The 24,297-nt window shown below is 41.4% G+C and overlaps 11 protein-coding genes across 12 annotated transcripts; 7 read left to right on the top strand and 4 right to left on the bottom strand.

The window, feature by feature from the left end:
• Positions 1-462: 462 nt before the first annotated feature.
• Positions 463-1,098, bottom strand: LOC108110765 (40S ribosomal protein S21). The gene is made up of 4 exons (XM_017219980.2): positions 987-1,098; positions 857-915; positions 602-793; positions 463-543 (listed from the first exon to the last, which is right to left on the bottom strand). Exons 2-4 carry the CDS (start codon positions 904-906, stop codon positions 534-536), a joined length of 252 nt encoding a protein of 83 aa, XP_017075469.1. The 5' UTR covers positions 907-915; positions 987-1,098; the 3' UTR covers positions 463-533.
• Positions 1,099-1,352: 254 nt separating this feature from the next.
• LOC108111179 (ankyrin repeat domain-containing protein 29) lies at positions 1,353-8,463 on the top strand. Of its 2 annotated transcripts, none has more exons than XM_017220559.2 (5): positions 1,353-1,492; positions 3,957-4,273; positions 5,505-5,615; positions 6,834-7,130; positions 7,194-8,463. In XM_017220559.2, the coding sequence occupies exons 2-5, from the start codon at positions 4,262-4,264 to the stop codon at positions 7,737-7,739; spliced, it is 966 nt and encodes a 321-aa protein (XP_017076048.1). In that variant the 5' UTR covers positions 1,353-1,492; positions 3,957-4,261; the 3' UTR covers positions 7,740-8,463. The 2 variants fall into 2 exon arrangements, with proteins under 2 accessions (XP_017076048.1, XP_017076050.1); XM_017220561.2 differs by lacking the exon at positions 1,353-1,492 and adding an exon at positions 2,183-2,288.
• Positions 8,464-8,978: 515 nt separating this feature from the next.
• Positions 8,979-10,893, top strand: LOC108110482 (glycoprotein-N-acetylgalactosamine 3-beta-galactosyltransferase 1). Its single transcript, XM_017219560.2, is given in 4 exon segments — positions 8,979-9,226; positions 9,288-10,072; positions 10,074-10,172; positions 10,235-10,893. Coding segments are annotated over 4 exon segments (1,353 nt in total). The 5' UTR covers positions 8,979-9,183; the 3' UTR covers positions 10,661-10,893.
• Positions 10,894-10,895: 2 nt separating this feature from the next.
• Positions 10,896-11,966, bottom strand: LOC108110442 (glycoprotein-N-acetylgalactosamine 3-beta-galactosyltransferase 1). Its single transcript, XM_017219510.2, has 2 exons — positions 11,157-11,966; positions 10,896-11,099 (listed from the first exon to the last, which is right to left on the bottom strand). Exons 1-2 carry the CDS (start codon positions 11,964-11,966, stop codon positions 10,896-10,898), a joined length of 1,014 nt encoding a protein of 337 aa, XP_017074999.2.
• Positions 11,967-12,316: 350 nt separating this feature from the next.
• LOC108110535 (phenoloxidase-activating factor 2-like) lies at positions 12,317-13,453 on the top strand. The gene is given in 3 exon segments (XM_017219617.2): positions 12,317-12,551; positions 12,622-12,814; positions 12,817-13,453. Coding segments are annotated over 3 exon segments (1,005 nt in total). The 5' UTR covers positions 12,317-12,371; the 3' UTR covers positions 13,449-13,453.
• Positions 13,454-13,774: 321 nt separating this feature from the next.
• On the top strand, positions 13,775-14,889 carry LOC108110532 (phenoloxidase-activating factor 2-like). Its single transcript, XM_017219614.2, has 2 exons — positions 13,775-13,865; positions 13,936-14,889. The coding sequence occupies exons 1-2, from the start codon at positions 13,788-13,790 to the stop codon at positions 14,815-14,817; spliced, it is 960 nt and encodes a 319-aa protein (XP_017075103.2). The 5' UTR covers positions 13,775-13,787; the 3' UTR covers positions 14,818-14,889.
• Positions 14,890-15,089: 200 nt separating this feature from the next.
• Positions 15,090-16,354, top strand: LOC108110574 (phenoloxidase-activating factor 2). Its single transcript, XM_017219671.2, has 2 exons — positions 15,090-15,285; positions 15,347-16,354. The coding sequence occupies exons 1-2, from the start codon at positions 15,106-15,108 to the stop codon at positions 16,214-16,216; spliced, it is 1,050 nt and encodes a 349-aa protein (XP_017075160.2). The 5' UTR covers positions 15,090-15,105; the 3' UTR covers positions 16,217-16,354.
• Positions 16,355-16,586: 232 nt separating this feature from the next.
• LOC108111176 (phenoloxidase-activating factor 2) lies at positions 16,587-17,782 on the top strand. Its single transcript, XM_017220556.2, has 2 exons — positions 16,587-16,795; positions 16,849-17,782. The coding sequence occupies exons 1-2, from the start codon at positions 16,619-16,621 to the stop codon at positions 17,689-17,691; spliced, it is 1,020 nt and encodes a 339-aa protein (XP_017076045.2). The 5' UTR covers positions 16,587-16,618; the 3' UTR covers positions 17,692-17,782.
• Positions 17,781-19,663, top strand: LOC108111174. The gene is made up of 3 exons (XM_017220553.2): positions 17,781-18,542; positions 18,602-19,438; positions 19,490-19,663. Exons 1-3 carry the CDS (start codon positions 17,787-17,789, stop codon positions 19,661-19,663), a joined length of 1,767 nt encoding a protein of 588 aa, XP_017076042.2. The 5' UTR covers positions 17,781-17,786.
• Positions 19,664-19,681: 18 nt separating this feature from the next.
• Positions 19,682-22,211, bottom strand: LOC108111175 (glycoprotein-N-acetylgalactosamine 3-beta-galactosyltransferase 1). The gene is given in 5 exon segments (XM_017220555.2): positions 19,682-20,168; positions 20,234-20,488; positions 20,685-20,781; positions 20,842-21,308; positions 21,310-22,211. Coding segments are annotated over 5 exon segments (1,095 nt in total). The 5' UTR covers positions 21,346-22,211; the 3' UTR covers positions 19,682-19,928.
• A 600-nt stretch (positions 22,212-22,811) lies between these two features.
• Positions 22,812-24,032, bottom strand: LOC108110582. Its single transcript, XM_017219678.2, has 2 exons — positions 23,978-24,032; positions 22,812-23,885 (listed from the first exon to the last, which is right to left on the bottom strand). The coding sequence occupies exons 1-2, from the start codon at positions 23,987-23,989 to the stop codon at positions 22,911-22,913; spliced, it is 987 nt and encodes a 328-aa protein (XP_017075167.2). The 5' UTR covers positions 23,990-24,032; the 3' UTR covers positions 22,812-22,910.
• Positions 24,033-24,297: the final 265 nt, after the last annotated feature.

Raw genomic sequence — 24,297 nt, 5'->3', positions numbered from 1 at the left:
GGATATAAACGGTACATTTTAGGGTATACCGAGTTTTAAATAATTGTTTATAAAAGCACAAATTTTAATTCATGGCCAGTAAATCCACAGCAGAGTAAATAAGTTATACGGATTATGTTGCACCGCGAACTGTTTACCTCCTCTAGCCTAACAAGTAGCCTTAGGTCTAGAACTGTATTAATCCTATGATTTCACTTATGATTTTTAGCCATAAGCCTGCTAGACATTTCAATTGTATAACTGATAACTAAACTGAGTGTTGCTGTAAGCTCCATGTATGTACTTTTTAATTGCCTAAAATTAACTATGTTTAAAATCAGAACAATTGTAGCATAAATTCGGTCTTTCCTTTGAAAGGCAGTTGGCTTGAGTTTCAAGAAAACATTTTAATAATCCTGGTTTAATTTTCACCGAATATGATTTCTATTGTTTATGGGAAAAAAGTAAACACAAATGCAGACGTTTTACTTTAAATTACAAAGGGAATTCGCTTTATTACCAAATCAAGATCTTGTTATGGTTTTAATACACATTTAGAAGTTCCTGTAACATAAAGAGGTATTAAGAGATGTCCACCAAAATGTTTAGGCTTTAAGCTTACTTGGTAATGAGGCCGTCCTTCTTGGCCAGACGCACGATGCAGTCGTCCGACTCTCCCATGCGACGGATCTCTCCGCAGATGGCGTAGGTCTTGGATCCGTCGGTCTGGCGACCAGTCTCGGGGTCCACATCAACGATGCTCAGTTGCACGGAGGCGTGGTCCTTGGCGTGGATGATCCTGTTCGATGCCGAGCTGCATAGAATGGTATCAGAAAGTAGTCCTCGAAAATGAGCGGGGAACACGTGTTTCACTTACCACTTGCGGGGCACGTACAGATCAACATTCTCACCGGCGTCGTTCTCCATTTTATTGGGCTGTAAAGACGGTACATTAATTAGCTTATTGTTTTTCAATATTTAAAACATATTATTGTCGATTTACTCACTTTTTTGTAGAAATTTACAAATCTAGCGACCGCAACTCGTCGGTGGAGGCGAAAAAGAGAAAGAAATGACAGCTGGACGTGAAGTTGGTTGCGCTGCGCGTGGCGCCTCTACCGGAAGTTTTTCATACTACATTTTTGGGTGACCGTTTTGAAAGTTTTAATTAAAGTTTTTGCTATTTTTAAATTTCTTTTGGGTTAAAGCAATGATTTGTCAAACCTGTTAGCTGCTTCTGTTCATATTACCAATATATATTTCTTTTACTGACATCCTATGTATGTGCTAATTAAAATCGGAAAATACCAAAAAATAAATAACGTAAAAAACCGTACTTTTTCTTACATTCAGAGACCGGTCACACTGTTAAGAGCCTTAATATAGGCTGTAAAATTCGCGTCGGGAAAATTCTATTGCATATTTCATGGTGCATCAAGTAAATGACTCCCATTAGTGCGCCCTAATCTATTATTTGTGTGCTTCTGCAGTTTGGATTTACTTAACTTTGTATGTGAGTATTGATTTTACGAAAATTCAGTAATTGTTTCAAATATACTGGATGTTAGCGTGGGAACTTCCTTTGACCTCGCTCGATGTCAGCAGAAACTTTCGTCAATGGGTAGTGGATTCCGTTAGCTTTGCCACTTTTATTGCGATTTCGCGTGTGTGTGCGATTGGGTGGAGTGGGAGGTATTGTTTTCATCGCGGCTTAATGCCCGCCATGTCTCGGAATTTACAGTCCACGTTGCCTATTTATAGGCGTCGTATATTCAATGAACTTTCAACGGCGGCGCCTGAGGTCAGGCTCATAGGTTTGTGTGTTGCACTTGCCACAGTGCGATCTTTCCTCTCTTCTACGGCAGTTCAAGTTCTGTAGCACACGAGTCAACCTAAAAATACCCTCCTTTGAAGAAATTAAGAAAATTAAGCTAATAAGGTGTAGGGAACCACATTCCTTGAAAATGTTGGCCACGCCTGTTTAGAAAATAATCAAACAACTTTGTTAAAAAAATATTTTTTATAGTTTCGTTTTAACTTTTTTTTAAATAAAAATTAATAAAATATTTAATAATTTAATCTTAGGATATCTTAGCCTATCACCCCAAATAGATTGCGTATACAGGGTAATAAGAAAAAAAGCTGCAGCTCTCCTATACGATTTTGAATTTAGCTTTCTCAGTTGCTCGGCAACTTTGAAAGCAATCGGTTCACTTCGCGTCTGTTGATTTAAAAAACCTAAAACGGCGTGACTTTTGGTTTCTAGTTTTTGGTTGTGTTTACTTGTTTAGGGATTGAAACTTCTTGAGGTGAGATTTCACAAGTTGTCGGGTGGCTTGCTGACCTTTTGTTTGTGCAAATTATGAAAATTTTGCATAACTTATTTACGTCGAGCTAAGTTCAGGCGAGAGCAAAAAGATAAAATAAAATGAGATCATGATAACGTGAGATGCTATTTATAAGTTTAAACACAATATAGCAAAGATCCGAGACCCATAATAATGCGGCAAAATAGTAAATTAAATAAAATGAAAGTGAAACTAATCATAGTGTTCGTAATAATATGTGTTTGTGGATCATAATTGGAGTTCAAGAGTTTTGTTACTTAAAATTTGGTAATTTACCTAAAAGTCACTGCCCATTCCAATTTTCTGAAAAGCTATTGATCATTTTTGAATTTAAGTAAATACCAAGTGGCTGTCAGAACAATCTTATCAGTTCATATTTGCCAGTAGCATAAAAGTTATCGTACATGGCTAGCATGGCTAACAGATATCATATCAATTTGCTGGCTTATCTGTAGTTTAACATATTTTCTACTTAAATACCCATTTAAACCTACTGATTTCGTATATTTCGAAGTAAACCGGTCTTAAAATGTATTCTACATTTGTTTACTACTCTTAGTGTTAGCTACTCTTAGCGGAATCTTCACTTGGATCATATTTGAGTTATATTCCCAATGGCAACCCATTCCAGAAAATATTTCAAAGGGGCAATTAAGAATTCTTACAAGCCAAAGAAAACTCTGAACTCATGATGTCAGCAGCACACATTGCGTGCCTGCCCAAGAAGACGATGATGATGATGAAAAGCCACATGAAGAAAGCCCGAAAACTAAAACACTTTCTAGGTCAAAAGTTGAAAGGCAAAAGGGAAACATCACACATGATGCCCATAAAAAGACAATAAAAAAAAGCAGAAAACCAGAAAAAAGTGCGACTGCATGAAATGCAATTAATAAAGCACTGCTCAACAAAGTAAAAGCCCACAAAAAAAAAAAAAAAATGAAAATGCTTCACTTTGTCTGGCTTGTTGCGTGTTGATTGAGCCAAGTCAGGCCTGATCTGAGATGCCGCCTGTCAATTTTCAGGGGGAGTTCCTATTAACAACGAACAAATTACAGCATGCAAAAAATTAATAATTGTTTTGTTGTTGCAACAGGGAAATCGCATGATGTGCAAAAATTGCACAAAACCTATACTTTTTTAGAAAAGCGAGTTCATTTAAAGGTTAAAAACTTGTAAAAATATACAGTGAAAAACTGCAATACACGTATGAGTACGTATCAAGGCTATCGTATCGATTTTAATGAAAGTGCACTTATAGGACAATAAATTATTAAGATCAAAGCCACTACTGCTACTAAGCTAATAAAAACGGTCTTTATGTAGTTACTTTTTTCTGATATTGTTTTTTAAACACTTAAAAGTTTTTAATTGAAGAGCCTCTAATAATGAGCTGATTTCAGTTTATCAAGTTTTCCCAAGCCTAGGCAGAACCTTTCACCAAAACGCAGGGTTTAAAGACTTTTTACCAGGAACACATCCAATTGGATTGCAACTTTTTCTTTTTTCTCGTAGTTTTGCATTATAGTTCTAAGCTTTGGGGAACGATAAACCTGTTATTTCCTCAGCAACTTAATTTTAATGCGGCCCGTGCCTTTTGGCTGTGCTCTTTTTCTCCTCAATTTGCAGTGCTTGGGTTTTGGGAACTGGTCGCCTGGAATTAAACTTAGACTTGCACTTGGACAATGATGCCGCATCTAAAGTTGTCCGGTGTTGTTGGTGCGGCTGCTGGTTTTGTTGTGATTTGATTTGGTGCCACTTGCTAGCTGATCTTGTTGCCGCATTGCTGTTGGCCAGAAGTTGCTGCTGTTGCGGAGGGGCAGCGTTACAGTTCGGAAAATCGGTCAATGGAAACGGGCTTGTAAGCAGGTGCAATCGCTTGCAGAGCCACAAAACACAAGACCCAGAGGCCAGGAGAGATTGGAGCCACAGGCATGTCGCTTAAGGTGAGTAAATGCTCAAGTATTGACCCATATAGCAAGTAATTGACTCATTCGAATTGAGTTGAATGGCTATCCAAGCTTTAATGGGAAAAGTCAAATGGTTGAAATGAGTTTTGGGAAAAAGAGCTATAAAATCAAGATATAAATAACTAGATATACTTCAAGATAGACTTTTTACTAGTCTTAAATCAAGTACTCTCCGTTTAGTTTTTATAGCTCAGGGCAATAATAAATTTATTGTATATAAAGGAAATGCTTTCCAAGTGCTTTCCCCAAGTTATAAATAATATATACGAGCGGCAGTAAGAAGTACAAGTTAATGTAATAGAAAACAAAGCAAAGCTTGTAATTTCCAATAAATATTTAAGAGTTCATATGGCATTAATAATTTGCAATCAGATCTGAAGCTTTAAAAGTGTTTCCTACCTGCTGGTGGCACTTGCTTCTTGCTGCCTATAAATATCTTTGTCGTCATCGTCAGAAACGTGATTATCACGATGGCATCACCGTCTTCATTGTCATTATGTCACTTGAAAGTGCAGCAGCATTTGCATTGTTTCCCTGGCAACTTGAGTCACGTCATTTTCATGTAAGGGTTTTCACTTGCCTTTGCCTTTCAACAGGTGCTTCAGACCACTTCATCAATCCCTCCTACCTGCCAGAAGAAAACACACACGCTGACATCTGTGGCACTTAATTCGCTTCATTAACGCAATGTTGACATTTCAACCGCATTTAGCTTGAAAATATATTTATTGCATTTCCCCTTTTTTGCACAAATGCTCATGGGCTGCAACTTGGGTGACTTTTGTTGGGGCAGGTTTTTGAGGAGATTGGCACGCGATTGTTAACCCATGTTTAACAGTTTTTCAAAAAAATTTATTAAATATTTTTTATTTTAACTCATTTGGTCTTTTTTGAACACCTAATAAAATGATGTTAAGATAGCTTTTACCCAATGCTCATATACCATCTGAGGGTTAGGGATTTGTTTTAAAAAAATGCAGGCAATGTGGCCCGACTTCCGCTATGAAATAACTCTTTTTTGTTCGTTACTGCTCTGACCCTAATTGCTGTAAACAGGAAAAGTCATTTTCCCACGTGGCGCCCCGAATGGGGAAGCTACAAAGTGGAAACAGGGCGTGGGTATCACTTCCCCAAATATATTATTTATTTTGACAGCTGCTGCTGGGCAAGTTTGTAATTGATTTGATTCCGTTTTCGATGCCAACAGAAGGAGACACCCTCGGATGTGCAACTGCACATGGCAGCTATGAGGGGAGATGAGGTGGCTCTGCTTCGAGTTCTGGACAGCGGAAAAGTCCACGTTGATTGCAAAGATGAGGTAAGTAAAAACTGCACATTAACAATAAATTGAGATTATATGACTGTTGCATCAGTTTGGTTAATCTTTATGCACTTCAGTTTTTTATATGCAATCGGCAAAGCATGACACATGCGACTTCAAAATGCTGTCAGTAAAATATTACAAAATGTTTGCCAAAAAAAAAAAATATTTTAAAGTCTTACCCACGTAAAAATCAGTTAACACGTCGTTGCTGATTTAAGTACGCACCAATTGGCAAAGAAGACGAAAAGTGCAGCAAACACACAGCCGACCAAAGCAAAAGCACAAGTCGAGGTTTTTTTTTCATAAGATTAACGAATCTAAAATACTCTTTTCTTGAAGAAACCAAAGATATCAATTACATCTATCTAAAGAAAATCTTTTACTATTTGGCAATAATTATTATAATTAACATGAAAAGGATAAATTATTATCTTTGAAGACAGTTTAAGGCGCACTTGTTCAATTATTCATTTATTTTTATTACAATCGCTCTTACTAAAGTTGATAGATTGAGAGATAATCAAGTGGATAAGTGGAAATCAACAAGTGAAACTTCCACCTGTTAATTTCAAACATTTTAGCAATACTTTAATACCCTCTGCTAGAGTATAAAAAACGAAATTAAATTTCCCTGGTCGAGCAGCGAAGCATGGACTCAAGTCCAAATGAAAGGAAAGTGGGCTGCGGGGGCAGTGTGCCATCCCATATATATATATATAGTGCCAGCTGGTCTGCAAGAGTCCGCGGATAGGGCGGGCTCTACGTGACTCCCCCATTCGGATTCAGACCGAGTGCATCGAGTGCGATTTGCGATTTGTGGCGCTGTTTTCCCCCCGGGATATACCTCGATTTTCTCTTGTTTTTCTGCTGTTTAGTTTTTGTCGAGTTCGAGTCACCGTTTTGCATGCAAATCCGCATGAAACGATTTAGTGTTGACTTGGTGAAACTAATCGCAATTTGCTATTCAAATCATTTGATGGTCAATTAAACAATTAAAATAATTGCTTCTTCATTTATCGCATTGTATTTAAAATAAACATGAACTGTGAATGTGTGCTGGTAGGCGAGGGTATTAGTTTGTGAATTATTGGATTAATTGAGGGATTATCTAAAGTATATATCGAGGTCTTTTCATTTTGCAGGAATTTAACATATTAATCTATGTTAAGTTAATAATATCTATTCATATTTTGCTTGTTATCTACTTTTCAGGACGGTACCACCCCACTAATCTTGGCTGCTGCCGGAGGACATACGTATTGCGTGATGGAGCTGCTCGATCAGGGAGCTGATCCGAACTCTCGTCGTCTCACGGGCACCACGCCCCTCTTCTTCGCCGCCCAAGGCGGTCATCTGGATGTGGTGAAGATCCTGATGAAGGCGGGAGCTAATGTGGACACGCCCTCTGCGGATGGAGGCACGCCCCTCTTTGTTGCCGCCCAGGGCGGTCACGTGAAAATCGTACGCGAGCTTCTGGACTGCGGAGCAAATGTTAATGCCCACATGAAGGTGGGTAGTAAACGGATATTCCTTTTTGGAAATGGATAACATATAGAACTCATTTCTTCACAGGATCGGGCGACACCTGTGTTTATATCTGCCCAGAATGGTCATCGGACGGTTCTGTCGCTGCTAATTCAGGCTGATGCGGAAATCGATATCAAGCGAATAGACGGTGCCACGCCCCTTTGGATAGCCGCCCAAATGGGCCAGGATCACATATGCAAGGTGCTGCTGCAAAACGGTGCCAATGTGGACACGGTGCGCTGCGATGGCGCCACTCCTCTGTTTAAGGCGGCACACAAGGGACACGCTGCCGTAATCACCGTGCTGCTCAAATACCGGCCTAATCTTGGCCAGCTGCCCAATGGAGAGAGCGCCCTCCATGCCGCGGCCATGTTCGGCCACATGACCGTCTGCAAACAACTGGTGGCAGCTGGCAGTGATGTCCTGCTGAAGAATCAGGATGGACTGACGGCTCTGCAGTTGGCGCACCAGCAGAAGTACACCTCCATCTGTGATTATCTTCAGGAACGGATCCGGACAATGGTGGCGCGCAGCGCGAAGGCAATGGTCACGTCCGGAGTATCGTCCACGGTCAAGACGATGTCGGCGTAAGGGGATAACAGCTTTTGAGAGACCACGCCTCCAAAGTACCTTTATGCACAATACCTTGGCCTTTTTGCTTGTGCCCGATAAAGAGGCAAGGGATTAGAGTGTTTTATCGAAACTGAGCAAAAGTTATTTGGAGATAAATTGGAATCAAAGGTGAAAAATGTTATAAGCCAATGAGAAGCTTGTTAAAGATTTCAACGAACCTCAACTTGTTTTGCTCGGTGAAACACTCGCTCCTGCACAAAAAATAACCAAAACTAAAAACCAATAGTAAGAACACGTCCAAACTAAACTTAATGGCCTCCCCCAAGGAAACCAAACTATTTATTAAATAAGCCGAATCATTCATATTAAAAACCACTTGGAGCTTGTATTTTGAATTTAACATTAACCATAACAATAACGTTAACGTTAACAAATACTATATAAATGTTAACAAGGACCCGAAAAGAGAATGTTACAATGCCCCCTGTACATAACCATATATATAAACTTATATTTAAATTATATCTAAAGCTATTTATAGACCTACTCTACCCTAAGCAATTGTTGACAAGTGCTTTAAGTTTAAACGCCTTTTTGTCCATAAATTAGAAATTATTTACAATCGATGGCTTTCTGCTTGTTTCCCTGTAAAGTAGATACGATAATTAATTAATTTCTTACTTTATTACATTTTAAGTATAGCCCACAATTTTGCAAGTTTAATAAATTGACACACGATTAACCAAGAGTTTTATTTTGCAAAAATTTGGGTTACTTTCGCCTTGTTTTTGTCGGCTAGTGTTACTTACTTGTGCTTTGAGTCGCTTGGTGGTGCAAAACTTGGCTAGAAAGCTGTGAAACGTGAAAAGCTTTTCTGTAGAAGATGATGTTTGAAGTTTTGACTTGGACTTGTATTATCCATTGAATCTTAAAAATCAAATAGTTAATTTCATTTTAATAAAAGGAGAAATAAATATAACTGTTTGCTTTTCTAAAAGATTGAAATATTTATTTTTGGGCTCTTCCATATCTTAAATCTTATTAAAAACGTAGTTATCCGAAACAGTTTTGAAATGTAGAACTTATGTATGTATTTTTCTCTAACGGGTTATTCTAATGTACTCCAGTACGAAACCTATATAGCAGTATCTTTCTTCATACACCGGCTACTAGACAAATTATGTTTGCTCAACTGTTTTTGATAAAACTATAAATGAAACCATCTGATCAGCTCCAGAATAAGCCTATGCTGCTCAGTCGGCTTACAAACGTATTCGGGATCAGTTCTATCTGGAAATAGGGTCTCCGAGTTTTGACGTATTTGGTAGACAATAAGAAATTGGACAAATAGCCAACTTTCTTGTTTGCACAAGTGAACTTCTGGCTGTTTGAGCCATTTGGTTCCCAGTTGAAAGGGAAATTTGAAAGTGACCCAAAATATTTAGTGTAGACAAGTGCAAAAATGACAAGTGCAAGTCTTCTATCACGCTCCCTGCTAACAGAAGGTGTGGAATGTGAAATAAGTCAAGTTAACTAAAGGGTTTTAAATCAATTTAACGATTGCAGCTCCTCGCTCTAAGAATCGATCGGTGTTTACCCTGATTGTGGGCTTAGTGGTTGGCTACTGCCTGGCCCAACTCTTCTCGAGCCTTGTGCCACACGAGAGTCTATACCCCTATCTCAGCAGACGCCTGCTTCTGCCTAGTGATCCGAAAGCGCCCATCCAAGGACAGTCAGCTCCAGACCACAGTCCCTTCCAGCACGAGCATCCCGATGACAACACCACAGTGGCCGAGCAGTTAAAGAAAGAGGTTCGCATCCTTTGCTGGGTGATGACCAATCCCACCAACCACAAGAAGAAGGCTCGCCACGTAAAGCGTACGTGGGCCAAGCGCTGCAATATTCTGCTCTTCATGAGTTCCGGAGAGGATGAAGAGCTGCCCACGGTGAAGTTGAATGTGGGCGAGGGCCGCGAGAACCTGTGGGCCAAGGTCAAGGAGGCGTTTAAGTACGTCTATAAGCACCATTATAACGACGCCGACTTCTTTTACAAGGCGGATGACGACACCTATGCGGTAATTGAGAATATGAGGTATATGCTTTATCCCTACAGTCCCGAAACACCAGTACACTTTGGCTTCAAGTTCAAGCCGTTTGTAAAACAAGGGTATATGTCCGGCGGAGCAGGCTACGTACTTAGTCGGGAGGCACTGCGTCGATTTGTGGTTGAGGGCATTCCCAATCCCAAGATGTGTCTGCCAGGCACGGTGGTCAACGAGGACATCGAGATAGGGCGTTGCATGGAGAACTTGAATGTTACAGCCGGCGATTCCAGGGACGAAATTGGACGCGGGTCGGATGTTTCCATTTATCCCAGAACATCATTTAATCCCGGCCAAATGGGATAAGAACTACTGGTACTGGAACTACCTTTTCTACAAAACGGATGATGTAGGTTTGCTTGGGGGTTAGTAATATCGAATTTTAAAATACTTAAAATTATATGTTATCAGGGCCTTGATTGCTGCTCGGACTTGGCCATCTCCTTTCATTATGTTCCACCAAATATGATGTACGTGCTGGACTATCTCATCTACCACTTGAAGCCGTACGGTCTGATGCGATCTCTAGAGGCTCTACCTGCTAAACTTAAAGTGGGCCAGTTGCTTCCCCCTCCCGTTGAGCGTCCATTGGCCAGTAATGAAGATTCGGTAGATGACTTTGATAGGATTTATACGACCACAACTGCAAAGCCAAAGGAACCCGATGCTCGGGAAATGGATTCCAAGGAGTTGGAAAAAGAGGAGGCTAAGTACAGGGAAAAAACGTCAAAAGAGGCTGAGGAGGACGAAGATTCGAAAAGAACTGAAGATGATTCGGAGACTGAAGAGGAATCGGAAAGGCGTTCCAAGTCCAAGGAAACTTCAGAGGAGAATTAGAGCAATAGGAAGTTAAGCTATATATTTGACTTGTAAAAAAATTGTTAGCTGTACTGAATAGGTTTCCAAAAGTGTATAAAAATGGTAAGATTTTGTTTCTTTTTTATTTAATGCAGCAATAATTTTCTAAACGTAACCAAAGTTTTGAATTCACAATAATGTAATAAAGTAAATGAGATTTTAAGAAGGGCAAATGGTCTTAAGAAATAAATTCCACAGAATTTTTGATAATACTTCAATAGGCGTAGTCTGGTGGGACTTCTTCCTCAGCATTAACTGGTCGGTCTTCTTTAATGTTCTCCAACTTTGCTGGAAGAGTCTCGACTGGAAGTTTCCTTCCAAAAACCCTCAACCTGTAGATCATGTACTCAAAGCAGTGCATATAGCGATGTTGAACAAAGGGAAAAGAAACCGCATAGTTGGACCAAGCAAAGATACCCTAGAAAAAAGAAAACAATTTTAAGGATAAGTTGTCACAAGCAGACAAGGATCATACCTCTTGTGTCCTGTGGGCAAGGAATTTCCAAAACCAGAACTTTGGGTTATAGCGAAGGTAAAAATTGGATCTGGCCTGTGGTTCAATGAGATACATTCGCCTGCGTCCCTTGGAATCGTAAGAGTTTCCCTCCACTAGATTGACGTTCTGGAAACACTCCTTTAGTTTTCCGCCAGTGGGACCCGAGTCCTTGGGTTCGCACTTTGATGGATTGGGCATAGACACCTCCACGACACGACGCAATGCAGCCCGACTCATTATAGTGCCCGGTGAGCCAAAATAAATGGCCATCTCTGGGCTGTACGGATAGACCATATATCGTAGGTTCTCCATCAGGACATAGGTCTCATCGTCGGCCTCTAGGAACCAATCGGCATCGGTCAAGTGGTGATCATAGAGGTACTTTAAAGCCATCTTTGTTTTCTTCCATGATTCACGGAAGTAGGGACTGACTGGCAGGGCCACGGATCCCGACAAATTTCTGTCGACCCCGCTGCTGAGGAAAAGGAGCTTGTTGCACCTCCTGCCCCAGGTTTCACGGACCGCCTTTGCCTGGGTTTTATGATTGATGGGTTTTGTGTAGACAAAGCACAACACTCGCACTTCATCGGTCAAGTTGATGTCCAGCGGAGTCGTTTTGCCCGCGCGATTAGAATAAGATCTGAGGTCTATAATCGGCCACAGAACAACCTGGGTGAGTAGATAGCCTATACCTATGCCCAGGAGCAGAAAGAGCAGTGGACGCGACGATGATGCCGCCACCGAATGCTGATTTTTTCGATCCAGAAAGACAAACTCCTTCCTGTCCATTTTCTTTAGAACTGAGCTTGTTAGCTGTATATTTATTTCTTCATAGTCACACCTATTAGTTACGGTTAATATTAACTGAAAAGCCCCTTAAGAGGCATGGTACTCTCTTTAGCAATCAGACTTTCAAATGTAATCTATGGATATGGGTCTACACTGGCGAAAGTAAAAGTAGATTTAATGATATTTCGTAAGCAAATCAAATATAAAATCGTTTTAAAACATTTTAAACGAATTCAAATATGTATATGGTTCTTCCGATTTCCTTGCTCTTATCATCTATAAAAATAAAACAAGGAAAACAAACGTACATCATACATCTATTCGTATGTCGTCGTACTTCAGCTGAAACAGATTAGCTCGCGCACAAAATATCAGTCTTTAAAAAGTTGTCTTCTGAATCGGACAATGGAACGCCACTGGGCAGTAGGACTTCTTTTTTTGGGATGGATTTTTTATGCCAAGGCTTGTACGGCTCCAAATCGCTGTGTTCCTAACGATCGAAGTTGCCTAAAGGCGTCTGCAACCCATTACCATTCAAGAAATCTGTGTGTAGACGATGAAATATGTTGTGAAATCTCTTATGAGGTAAGTGAATCATTATGATTGGGTAAAGCAATGACTTATGACTGAGAGCCTTATGTGTCAACCAAATCAGGTTCCTGGACGAGTACAAGGATCTCCACCAAAAAGACTTGAGGACGCGAAAGTGGTAGTGTCTGAAGATCATTCTTTGCCGGCTCAGTTTCCCTGGACGATCGCTCTATTTAGCAAGGGTGTGTACTTTGGAGGCGGTTCCCTAATTGCTCCCAGTGTTGTTTTAACAGTAGCGCATTTTTGCTGCCTGAAACTGGGAATAACATTGAGGTCAGGGCTGGCTTATGGGACATGTCATTAGGTACGGATCAGTACTATGAGGAGCGACGCGTGTCCAGGATTGTTCGACATAAGGACTTTATATACAGGACTGGGGCCAACGATATAGCGTTATTATACCTCGACACACCGTTCGTGTTAAACGACCATATCAGGACCATTTGTCTATCTAGTCAGGGATCATCTTTTGACAAAAAGCGCTGCTTAGTTGCTGGATGGGGCAAACGTTTGATGCCGCATAGCCACTTGTCCAACATACAAAAGAAAATAGACTTACCTATGGTGAACAGAGAGGATTGCCAAAACCAGTTGAGGCGAACTATTTTGGGTGAAAGCTATGAGCTGTCAGCCAGTCTTATATGTGCCGGTGGAGAGAAGGACAAGGATGCCTGTACTGGCGATGGTGGATCTGCACTGTTCTGTCCACTGGACGACCTCGACGATCGCTTTGAGCAGGTTGGCATCGTCAACTGGGGCGTCGAGTGTGGCATGGAAAACGTACCCTCGACCTTTACAAATGTGGCCATGTTCAGAGATTGGATTGACCAGAGTCTGACAGAAAACTTATTGCAACCAATTCCTAACTGTATTAGAATCAACCCGAAATAGATTTAATTGATTGATTGACAATTGATTGATTGGGAATTTAAAACTTTTTTTGAATTTATTTTATATTTTCAATATATTTTTGAGCTTTTAAAATTAGGTATATGCAGTTTTCAGCGTAGTTTATTTCACAAAATTCTATAATCTTGTATGATTGTACTCAAAAAGTTCAAAAGATTCATTACTGATTCTTATCAACTAAGAAAGACATAATCACATTAAATTTATTGCTGTCACCATTGACCCCGTGCCGAAAGATTATAATTCAAAATATATGAGCGTAATCAAATTCTGGGAACCTCCCAGAGTCAGTCTTTTCTGATTTTCATTCGTGACTAAACCATGAAGCCGAACTGGGTAATAGGAGCTCTATTTTTTTGCAGCATCTTTAATAAAATAAGCTGTGCAGATGTGGATTGGGTAAGAGATTCAGAACCACTAAGTCTAGTCTTAGGTTTATTCAATTTCTTATTTGTTTTTTACTTTCTAGTTAGATATTTTTAATCATGCAGCTGAGACAAATGTTGGCCGAAAAAATGGGTTCGAGTATAGCCCACCAACACAATCTACACCTTCAGATGAGCTTTGCGGTGTCGTTAACCCGAATGGTTTAGATGAGAGATTTCCAGTTTCTAGGGAGCAATCAAGGCCTGGCCAATTTCCATGGGTGGTGGCTCTTTTCTCCAATGGTAAATACTTTGGAGGCGGATCACTGATAAGCTCGGGTGTTGTACTAACGGCAGCTCATCTTGTGATGTACAAGAACCCGAATAGCATTGTGGTCAGAGCTGGTGAATGGGACTTGGCATCCAGGTCGGGAAAGTTTCATTTTGAGGAACGTGTTGTGGATAAAGTCGAGCAACATGAACATTTTTCTTATGGGTCTTCGTCTAACAACATAGCTCTTTTATTCTTACAATCACCGTTTGAATTAAAAGCCCACATCAGGACCATATGTTTACCCAGTCAGGGGAAGTCAGTCGACGAAAAGCGTTGCATGATTGCCGGATGGGGAAAACGAGCGTTCGAGGATATTGAGATTATGAAAAAACAAAGACTGATTGAGTTACCCTTGATAAGCCGAGAAGAGTGCCAGAATAAGTTGAGAAAGACTAGATTGGGAGAAAAGTATGAGCTGCCTGATAGTCTTATTTGCGCCGGCGGAGAGAAGGACAATGATGCCTGTACTGGCGATGGTGGATCTGCTTTGTTCTGTCCGATGGAAGACGACCCTGCTCGCTACGCACAGGCGGGTATCGTTAATTTTGGCATTGGATGTGCCCAGGAAAACGTTCCGGGAACCTTTACAAATGTGGCCATGTTCAGGGATTTCATTGACAGGAAATTGGCTGGCGGCGACATTGATTTGTAGCATTGCAAGATATTAATTATTATTAATTGGTTTGACAACGTGGCTTGGAATGTATAAATAAAACAAATTCAATATATTTTGGTCTTCGTCTCACTGTTAGCATTTTGAAGTATTCAAATGGTCATGATGTTTCTTTTAAGTACATACATATGTACATATGCATAGTGTGTATTTATATTAAGAATGGAATTTCGATAATTTTTTTATTGCTTGGAACTGTTTTTCTTATCGCTAAGCGAGATTTGTGTTGCGACCACATCGACATTATATTCAGTTGGCGAGAGAGCTATGCCACGACTCTGGGCGCTTTATTTACTTTTCCATATTGGATGCATCCTTTTTAGCGATGCAAGCCACGTTTGCTTGGGTCCCAATCAGTGTGTTCCCAAAGAAAATTGCCAGCAGCAGAAGCCTTTCCCTGACCTCAGTTGTAGTGACTCAGAGGTCTGCTGTGAGAAGTCCAATGTGGTGAGCACTTTAGGAAATAAAACTTATTCCAATCAATTCTCTTGGCTTTTTGTTTTTGTAGATTGGCATAACCTATAGACCTTCAGTATCTCCACCAAGCATACTGTGTGGCATGAGTAATCCGATTGGTCTCGATGAATACAAACAAGTAAATGGCACCCAGGCGAGACCTGGGCAATACCCCTGGGTTATGGCATTGTTTAGCAAGGGGAAATACTTTGGAGGCGGTTCTCTGATTACTCCTGGATTAGTACTAACGGCAGCACATATTCTGAGGCACCATTCCCTTGCCCACATTATGGTCAGAGCTGGCGAATGGGACTTGTCCTCCAGTAAAAAACTGCTTCCGATCGAGGAACGCCGTGTGACTAAGATCGAGTCCCATGAGGCATTTGACTACATAACCGGAGCTAACAACTTGGCGCTTCTCTTTTTGGATTCGCCTTTTCAGTTAAAGGCTTACATCCAGACCATTTGCTTACCCATTCCGGAAAAGTCGTTCGATGGAAGGCGCTGCATGGTTGCCGGTTGGGGCAAGAGATCATTTGAAGATGCACAAATTTTGTCCATACAACAGAGGGTCGTCCTGCCCATAGTCGAAACTTTAAAGTGCCAGGATCAGTTGAGACAAACGGCCTTAGGCGGCAAGTATCAGCTTCCTGCTAGGATAATTTGTGCCGGCGGAGAACAGGGCAGGGATATTTGCTCTAAATTTGGAGGATCTGCCCTTTTTTGCTCCTATGACGACGAACCCAATCGCTACGAGCAGGTCGGAATCGTTAATTTTGGCGTAGGGTGTGGCCAGGAAAATATTTCGGCGACCTACACACAAGTTTCTGAATTCAGAGAGTGGATTGATCCGCATTTGGAGCAAGTGGTCAGCGTGCCAGGAAATTTGGTTACTATCGTGCAGGGTCATCTTCGAAAATAAGAAAATTTCTTTGAAATTTTGTATAATGAAATTAAAGAATCCCAAAAAATGGTATATATTTTCTTTTCCGTTCTTATAACTTTTCAAAAAAGCACACCAAAATACTGTGTTTCCATGTCATCCCGAATCGTCTATACCCTAGCTATTAGGTTGATTATTACTAACAAACATTGTGCAAGTTTAAAAGATCAAAAAATAAATCAATATGCATTTTCACTAACTCATTTTTTTAGTATATTTGTACTTACAGTGTTGAAGTGCGCTACAGTATTGGATTGTATAGTTTTCTTAAAGCATTCTCATTGCTGATAACGACAGTAGATTATTCGTTCTATGAATATGAGTTCAGTGGAGTGAGCTCTCGGAATAATCATAATTTTATTTTCAGTCGTCGAGATCACCATGTTCCGGAGAGTTATAATTTTCAGTTGCGTTTTATGGGGGCTTGCCGAGGCGGGAGCCCATTGTGGCTTCCAGATGGAGTGCGTGCCACAAGGCCTTTGTAAGTCACCCGAAAATGTACAAGGCTTTCAATCGCCGTGCCAAAGACATGAAAGCTGTTGCCACAGCTCTCAAATAGTAAGTGTCTGTGTAAGTGAATCATGTTCGGTTGCCAACTGTTCGATTTCTAGTTAACTGTCGGGGCCCCATTAAACTGCGGAATGAGTAATCCCAACGGCTTGGGAAACGGACCCCTAGTTGATGTTAATCAGGCAATGCCCCATGAATTTCCGTGGGTTGTGGCGTTGATGCAACCAGATACCTCCTTCTTTGGGGCGGGAACTCTGGTCACCGAAAATGTAGTGATAACTGCTGGCCACCTAATGCAGGACAAGAAGGTGACAGATTTTTTGATCGTCGCTGGTGCATGGGACTTGAACCAATTGTACCAATCCACGGTTGCAACGCGATCTCCGGCTAGGATTATTTCTCATCCAGGATTTGACAACCAAACTGGCGCGAACAACATTGCGTTAATCATACTCGATTTGTCGTTTAATTTAAAACCCACCATTGGAACAATCTGCTGGCCAACTCCAGGAGTGTCCTTCGACAGAGAGCGTTGCGTGGTCGCTGGTTGGGGCAGACAGAATACCCTGGTCCAACAGTACTCGAGCAGGCAAAAAAAAATTGAGCTGCCAATCGTGAACAGTGCGTGGTGTGAGGACCAATTGCGGAGAACACTGGACATGAGCTACAAGCTGGACAGCACTTTACTATGTGCGGGCGGAGAAAGGAGCCGTGATGCATGCGACGGTGACGGAGGGTCTCCGCTAATGTGTCCCATTCTTGGACACCCAGGGATCTACCAGTTCGTCGGCATTGTTAGTAGTGGCGTGTCTTGCGGAATGGAAAATGTTCCTGGCGTATACACAGATATTGCAAAAATGAAATCGTGGATTGATGACCATCTAAGCGATGAACTCAATAAGCCGTATAAGTCGTTTCCTGTATATAATATAGACTTCGATTAAAAAAAAGACAAAAAGGACCTTATAACAACATGACCTAAGGAGCTGTTTCTAACAATGTCATTGGTTGCAATAAAAAATATTACTGACCAAAGAAAATGAGCTTATTGGGATTAGTCCGGTTATTAGTTCTATCAACCTTGTCTTGGCTGATTATTCTCGAGTTGTTGATATTTTATAAGACCACTACATTTACGGATCTGGTCGAATTTATTCAACAGCCATATAAGGAGACCGTAAATGCCTATGATGTTGGTCTGCGGAGTGAACACTGGGACGATGTTCGGATAGCCAGACTCCTTCAAAAGCAGGTTCGCATTCATTGCCTAGTTTATATGGACCGTTCGGACTTCAAGAGTGGATCTCAGAAAGCTGTGCATGTTAGAAATAGTTGGGGTCGTCGATGCAATCGTCTGACCATCATCAACAAAAGGGGGATTACTCTGCTGAAAGCATATCGTCAGACTTATGTGAAGTTTCATGATGAACTCGACTGGCTGCTGGTCGTTTACCTGGACTCGTACGTAATTATGGAGAATCTGCGTTATATGCTGGCGCAGTATCCATCATCTGAGGAGATATACTTCAGCGCGCAGCATGACTCTTATATTTATGCCCATGTGGGCCAGGTATCCACCACCGACTACATATTCAGTCACGACGCGCTGGAGCATCTAGCCACAAGGAATTGCCTGCAAAATGAGTTCTTTTTCAGGGAGTGCTTGAAAAGAATACGAAAGGGACCCAGCGAACGTCTTCTATCACTTGACATCCCAGGAGAGGTAATCCCGTTCAGCCTGCGTGATGATTTCTGGCTTTGGCCCTGCGCTTTCCGAGCTGTCTACAACAATCAGGTAAGGGTTAGAGGTCTTGATTTTAAATATTTTTATAATATATTAATGATTGCCAATAGAGCATGGAGAGCTGTTTTGGAGGAGCAATAATATACCCGTATTGCTGCGCCATTCAAATGCATATCCTTGAGTTTTTCCTCTATCACCTGCGACCTTATGGACACTTAAGTCCTCTGGCAGAACTAAGATCTGCAAATTTTCCAATAGCGATAGCCCATAGGCCATTAAATGATCAGCTGGCAAGGCATTTGTATCGGTCGGTTAAGATAATATGCCTGGTACTGACCTGGCCAAAGAAGTACAAGAGTGCTGTCAAGGCAATTAGCGAGACTTGGGGTCGCCACTGCAACCGAGTGGTATACTATGGCAGCTCTTATAAAACCATTTTACCTGAAGTTGAGACTGTTGGCCTGAACGTCAGCGATACTCGCAGTAATCTATGGGGTAAGACAAAGGAAGCTTTTCGCCATTCTTATAAAACTTATGGCCACGAGGCGGACTGGTTTTTCAAGGCTGATGACGATACCTATGCCGTGATGGAGAATATGCGTAAACTGCTCCAGCCCTACTCCTCTGACACACCCATATACTTCGGCTCTCCATTTAAGTTAAAAGACACCCTCTACATGTCCGGAGGTGCTGGCTATGTGCTAAGCAAGAAGGCTGTGAAGTTGTTGGTTCTTCATGCAGATGAGAAGTGCAAGGCAGGAGTTGAAGGCACTGAGGACTATCAAATGGGCCGTTGTCTAAGACTATTGAATGTGCACGCTGGTGATTCCAGAGACCTCTTTGGCCGCCATCGGTTTTTCTCACTTTCCCTGGGCCACTTTATCATACCTGGATATGATGATGAAGGCTTTTGGCTGTCAGATTATCTTTATCAAGCAATTGGAGAGGTAAAAAAGTTAAAGTTATTCTATTCTACTTCATTTAATTTTTTCTTGCAGGGCATGCAGTGTTGTTCGACCTATTCGATTTCTATGCACAACGTGTCGCCTTACCAAATGCACTTTCTAGAAACCATTTTATATAAAAACCGCCCATACGGAGTTATTGCTGGACATCCTCCCTCAAGAAGCTCAAGAAAAAAAGGACTGGGGAAGCAGCAGTATAGTTTATAAGGCTAATTTTATTAACGTACTTATATTGATGCGAAAACATAATAACTTTTAAGTACTATCTTATCCTATTTTTACAATATCGGGAAAAATAAAAATCAATTCAAGACTTAAAAATCTGTAATATTAACAATTCAGTAATTAAATTCAAGAAGTAGTTTTGGATTGATCATTATTGACATCTTGGTCTAACTCTTTGGCATTTTCTGTTGCTATCAACATAAAAAATATATTTTGGTCGTGAAAAGGCTAAGTCTTCGGCTTTGGCTTAGGTTTGTCTTTTCAATTTGCTTTTCATCATATCGTTTTCCACAAGCTCCATGTTATGGGAAGTCGGAAAATTGTTCCACAGATCTTTAGTACTTAAAATTGATTTCTTCGCTGTTAACTGACTTCGATCTATGCCGAAAGTCTTTAGCTTGTAGATAATGTAGTCAAGCACGTGGAACTCATTGGCATTGTTGAAGTGAAACGAGATAGCAGAGCTTGAGCAACAATCGCTGGTGTCCTGCGGGAGATAGGAAGATGTTTTGATTAGTGGTCAAAAACCAAAATTTGTAAGGCTTTCCATACGTTTTTAGTCTCGTTCCATTCCTGGGCCTCAGGATACCAGGACAACGGTGAATAGGGGACAAAACGGCTTAGCCCGTGCTCATCTCTGGAATCTCCACCCAGAACACCTACCGCAGACAAACATCGCCTAAGTTCCACATCCTCGTAGCCGTAGCTACGGTTGGTGCAGATGCTGCTGTTGCTAAATCCCAACTTTATCAACCGGTGTAGGGCCACTTTGCTCAAGATGTAGTCCATTCCTCCCGAACTGTATCCCTGAAATGTAAAGATTTTCAGTAAACTATTTTAATTCCAGTTCTTTTATGGATTTATCTCGCGGAACATTTAAAAATGTAGCAAGCCTTTAGGCGCCAATAAATATACTCGTACAACTTTTAACTGTTTGTTAATTGCGTTTTCTACTTTTTGAGCATGTAGAAACAACCAATAAACTATTGTTTAGTAATCATACCTCTTTTGGATGTGCTCGGAATATATTTCCGAAATAGATAGGCGTTTTCGGACTAAAGGCGTGTAGAAATGACCGTAAGTTCTCCATTATCACATAGCTGAAATAGAAAAGGAACTTTGTATAAAACTCCTTGTTTTTAAGGTTTTTTTTCACTTACGTATCATCATCAGCCTTCATGAACCAATCGTAATCCTGAAAATGATGTTTGAAGACGTACTGCAGCGCTTCCCGAGTTTTTGGCCATGAATTTGAATAGCCATCTCTTACATTAAGGGCCACAGTACCCAGTTGCTTATCCGCCTTGCTGCTCATGAAGATCACCTTGTTGCAGCGCGTTCCCCAGGTGCGCTGGATGTAAATGGCACGGCTCTGGTGGGTTTTTGGACTTGTTAGCACCATGCAAAGAACGCGTGTCTCGTTTAAAAGATGAGATGCAAGGATCCATGGAGGTGGGTGTGTCGTGGTGGTCGGTTGAGTTGTGGGGCTACGGTTGCTCCTGTGACTACCTGGGAAGGGGCTGCTTTCCTCCTTCAGCTGGTCCTCGTAGTACTGCCCACGGGCCCGTCGCATCAACTCGGAGAAAAAAAAACCCCAGGCCAGGCCGATCAGTACCATCAATACTAGCTTCTAAACGCTTACGGTGCGGGCGGGCTCCCATCATCTTGCTTGACTTTGTTGGGTTTTTTATATAATTAAAAATTTAATTTATTTATAAACTGATACGAATCAATAATCATTTTTGTGGGCGTGTTTTTGAAGTTTAAATACTCAGGTTAGCTTTTTACTATATTAGCATGTTTAACAAATATTTACTTTCAATATGGCAAACTGAAATAAATCAAAGGAAGTAGCCAAATTATTATAGAAACAAATTACTTTTGTTTCTTTGTTATGAAGCATCCATTTTTATAGCTAGCGGATTGATGTATGGAACTGATTTTGTTTTGATTTTTTCCTCCGCCTTTTTTCTCTTTTTACGATCCGCGTTTGTTTACTTTTTTATGCAAATTTAATGTCGTCAGGCGGCAAACTGTTGTGCCTGCTACAGGCAGCCGCGGTTGATGTCGTTGTTGTTTTCGAATCGCCGAATTAACACATTCTTGAGACAGTGACGCAGAGTCGAAAGCCTGTAAAGATGCGGTCGACCTTCGGGAAAACGCTCAGTGGCTCAGGTGTGCGTCTGCAGAGTGGCACAATCTTGTTAAGTTCAATTCGATTCGATCCGCAATTGCTATGTTGCAAATGGCAATTGCCTGGCCTGCTTGACGTTTTTTGTCTTCCAAGGCGTTTCAATCTCATTTGGCCCGTATCGTTTCGAGTGGACGAGTCCAATTATGTGACTGTGTTTTTCACCTCTTCTACTCCGACACTACTACAGAATTTCAATCACATGCCCCCAACGGAAAGGCCATAAAAATAAACGTAGCTCGAACGCGACTTGAAGCTCAAGACAAAAATAAACAATGAGCCAAGGCGAAAAAAAAATTGTGAAGCTCGAAAATAAACAGCTAACAACGTCTTCGCGCTTTGCCGGCAGTTGACAGACTCGGCTTAAATGGGCGCGTCGAAAATGTTGCTATCGAAATACCTTAACGCTTGCTTAGCCATAATGTTGCCAGATATTTAACTGTATACAACTTAAGCTTTTTACTTCAAAAGATCGATTTCGAAAACTGACAGAGTATGACAATTGTCTGTGACTCGATAATAATTCAAATTATAAGGTTAAAACATTTTTAAGACGAAATAAATATATGTTATTATACAAAATGTTTATGACTCTAAACTCACTTTTAGAGAAATCATGGGTTTTCCATTTTTATATAAACTTAATATGCATCATTTGATGATGAGTCAGTTTGACGGAGTTGTAAGCAATTATTTTCTTATGCATGCTGCATGATGCTTTGACCTTTCATATTTTTCTTAACGATTTACTAAAAGTCGTTAAGGCTTGTGGTGCCTCCTTAAAAGGCTACAACATATGCCACTTGCACCTTAATTAGTTATTTAACTTATTTTGCAATACAATACAGGCTGTACTTCAACGCAGTTGAAATGCCAGAAAAAGCTTTTAGAGCTTTAGTATAATCAAATATGCCTAAAAATAGGCAACACTTTTGAATCTTTATATGAGGAACGTTTTGTATTTATTAATTAGAAAACTAGTAGTAGATGAAGCACAATGAAGGAATATACAAAGAGTGCATAGGTGAGTAGCAGGACTCAGGCGTAAGGACCTCCGGAGGCGTCAAGTCCTCGGGGGGCATTGGCATAGCTGTCCTCTGCAAAGCTATTGGACACCCCGGAACCGGAAACTGTACCAGAGGACGAACCAGAACCCGAAGCAGTAACCGAAGCAGTACCAGAAGCAGTAGCCGAAGCAGTACCCGATCGTATCTCAGCTTCCAGAGTTGCTGCTCCTGCTGCCGATCGAGTAATATCTCCGGACTTGGATCGCTCATCCAGAGCCACAAATGGAGTGGGCTTTGCCACTTGCGTCACCTTTGACACTGGAACGACCACAGCTTTAAGGGCGTAGGGCACTCGGTTAACCACTGCATTGAAGCCATGGACATCATCCGCCGTGTAGGTCACGGTGCGCTTGTAGCCATCCGGATCGACGAGGCTGTAAAAGCCGCGAACGACATATCCATCACGGGTTTCACTGTGCTCCTTGATGTCGCCGGTGCTCTCGTCGTTCACGGCGTAGTTGAAGCTGTAGCTGGCAGGCGTGAAGACCTCCGGTTCCTGCTGCTGGCGCACAACGGACGTTACTACAACCGAATCCTGCTTTTGTTCCTGAATGGCCGGAACTATTTCTTGTTCTTGTTCCTGCACAGATGAAATCACCTCCGAATTCTGCTCCTGGCGAAGGATTGGCAGTGGCGAGGGCAGCAAAGCGGAGGCGGCGTTGGCTGCACTGGCAGCATTTTGGAGCAGATTTGAGGCCTGAGCACTGGCCTTCCGGCTGCCGGCAGTAAACTGATTCCTAGTGGGAGCTAAGTAGTCATACCCTTCGGGAGTCGCCTCCGAGTTCAGGGCATTGTTGCTAGGCGTGTGATAGTCGCTCAGGAAATCCTCACCGGAACTGCTGGATGCCCGGTGCTCCAGGGAGTTGACCGCCGCAGCCGACTTTTCGTTGTAGTTGTACTCCGCTTGGCCGGCGGTGAAAAGGGCCAGCAACAGCAGGGCAAAAAGCTGAAAGTACAGTTTTGTGTTAAATGTGTATCCTTTTCATCCTGTATTCCATTTCTTTAACTAAATGTAAGTTCAGGATGCATAAAACTTACTTTAGCTGCCATCTCAAATCGTTTGGATCTTCCTTCCGTGCGTGAGGCTCTACAAATTGTCAGGTAACTGATGGCATAATTGAAGCAACTCGGAGTTTTTATACTTCATCCCAATTGCAGTTTATTACCCAATGAGAGCCGTTATACAATGTCATGCTCCTCAATTGATCGATTTACCTTTGTCAAATGTCTCTACTACGTATTGGTAACACTTTCATTTTCAATTTGTGACCACTTTTATGCTGCGTAAGCGTAGACGCTATTGAAAGATGATTCGACCATGTATGACCATTGAACAAATAAGAATTGGGGCAGAAGTT

The sequence above is a fragment of the Drosophila eugracilis genome, unplaced genomic scaffold (assembly GCF_018153835.1).
Source record: "Drosophila eugracilis isolate 14026-0451.02 unplaced genomic scaffold, ASM1815383v1 contig_2152, whole genome shotgun sequence".
NCBI lineage: Eukaryota > Metazoa > Arthropoda > Insecta > Diptera > Drosophilidae > Drosophila > Drosophila eugracilis.
Note: the sequence above shows the minus strand (reverse complement) of the source record. Positions and strands in the feature narration are given on the sequence as shown.

Coding starts and splice junctions, on each gene's coding strand:
- LOC108110532 (XM_017219614.2), top strand. CDS start 13,788: ATGAAGCCGAACTGGGTAATAGGAGCTCTATTTTTTTGCAGCATCTTT. Junction 13,866..13,935: donor GCTGTGCAGATGTGGATTGG/GTAAGAGATTCA, acceptor TTTACTTTCTAG/TTAGATATTTTTAATCATGC.
- LOC108110442 (XM_017219510.2), bottom strand. CDS start 11,966: ATGGACAGGAAGGAGTTTGTCTTTCTGGATCGAAAAAATCAGCATTCG. Junction 11,100..11,156: donor TTGCCCACAGGACACAAGAG/GTATGATCCTTG, acceptor TCTTTTTTCTAG/GGTATCTTTGCTTGGTCCAA.
- LOC108111176 (XM_017220556.2), top strand. CDS start 16,619: ATGTTCCGGAGAGTTATAATTTTCAGTTGCGTTTTATGGGGGCTTGCC. Junction 16,796..16,848: donor GTTGCCACAGCTCTCAAATA/GTAAGTGTCTGT, acceptor TTCGATTTCTAG/TTAACTGTCGGGGCCCCATT.
- LOC108111174 (XM_017220553.2), top strand. CDS start 17,787: ATGAGCTTATTGGGATTAGTCCGGTTATTAGTTCTATCAACCTTGTCT. Junction 18,543..18,601: donor GAGCTGTCTACAACAATCAG/GTAAGGGTTAGA, acceptor GATTGCCAATAG/AGCATGGAGAGCTGTTTTGG. Junction 19,439..19,489: donor TTTATCAAGCAATTGGAGAG/GTAAAAAAGTTA, acceptor TTTTTCTTGCAG/GGCATGCAGTGTTGTTCGAC.
- LOC108111179 (XM_017220559.2), top strand. Junction 5,616..6,833: donor ACGTTGATTGCAAAGATGAG/GTAAGTAAAAAC, acceptor TCTACTTTTCAG/GACGGTACCACCCCACTAAT. Junction 7,131..7,193: donor ATGTTAATGCCCACATGAAG/GTGGGTAGTAAA, acceptor ATTTCTTCACAG/GATCGGGCGACACCTGTGTT.
- LOC108110574 (XM_017219671.2), top strand. CDS start 15,106: ATGCCACGACTCTGGGCGCTTTATTTACTTTTCCATATTGGATGCATC. Junction 15,286..15,346: donor GCTGTGAGAAGTCCAATGTG/GTGAGCACTTTA, acceptor TTGTTTTTGTAG/ATTGGCATAACCTATAGACC.
- LOC108110765 (XM_017219980.2), bottom strand. CDS start 906: ATGGAGAACGACGCCGGTGAGAATGTTGATCTGTACGTGCCCCGCAAG. Junction 794..856: donor CTGTACGTGCCCCGCAAGTG/GTAAGTGAAACA, acceptor CATTCTATGCAG/CTCGGCATCGAACAGGATCA.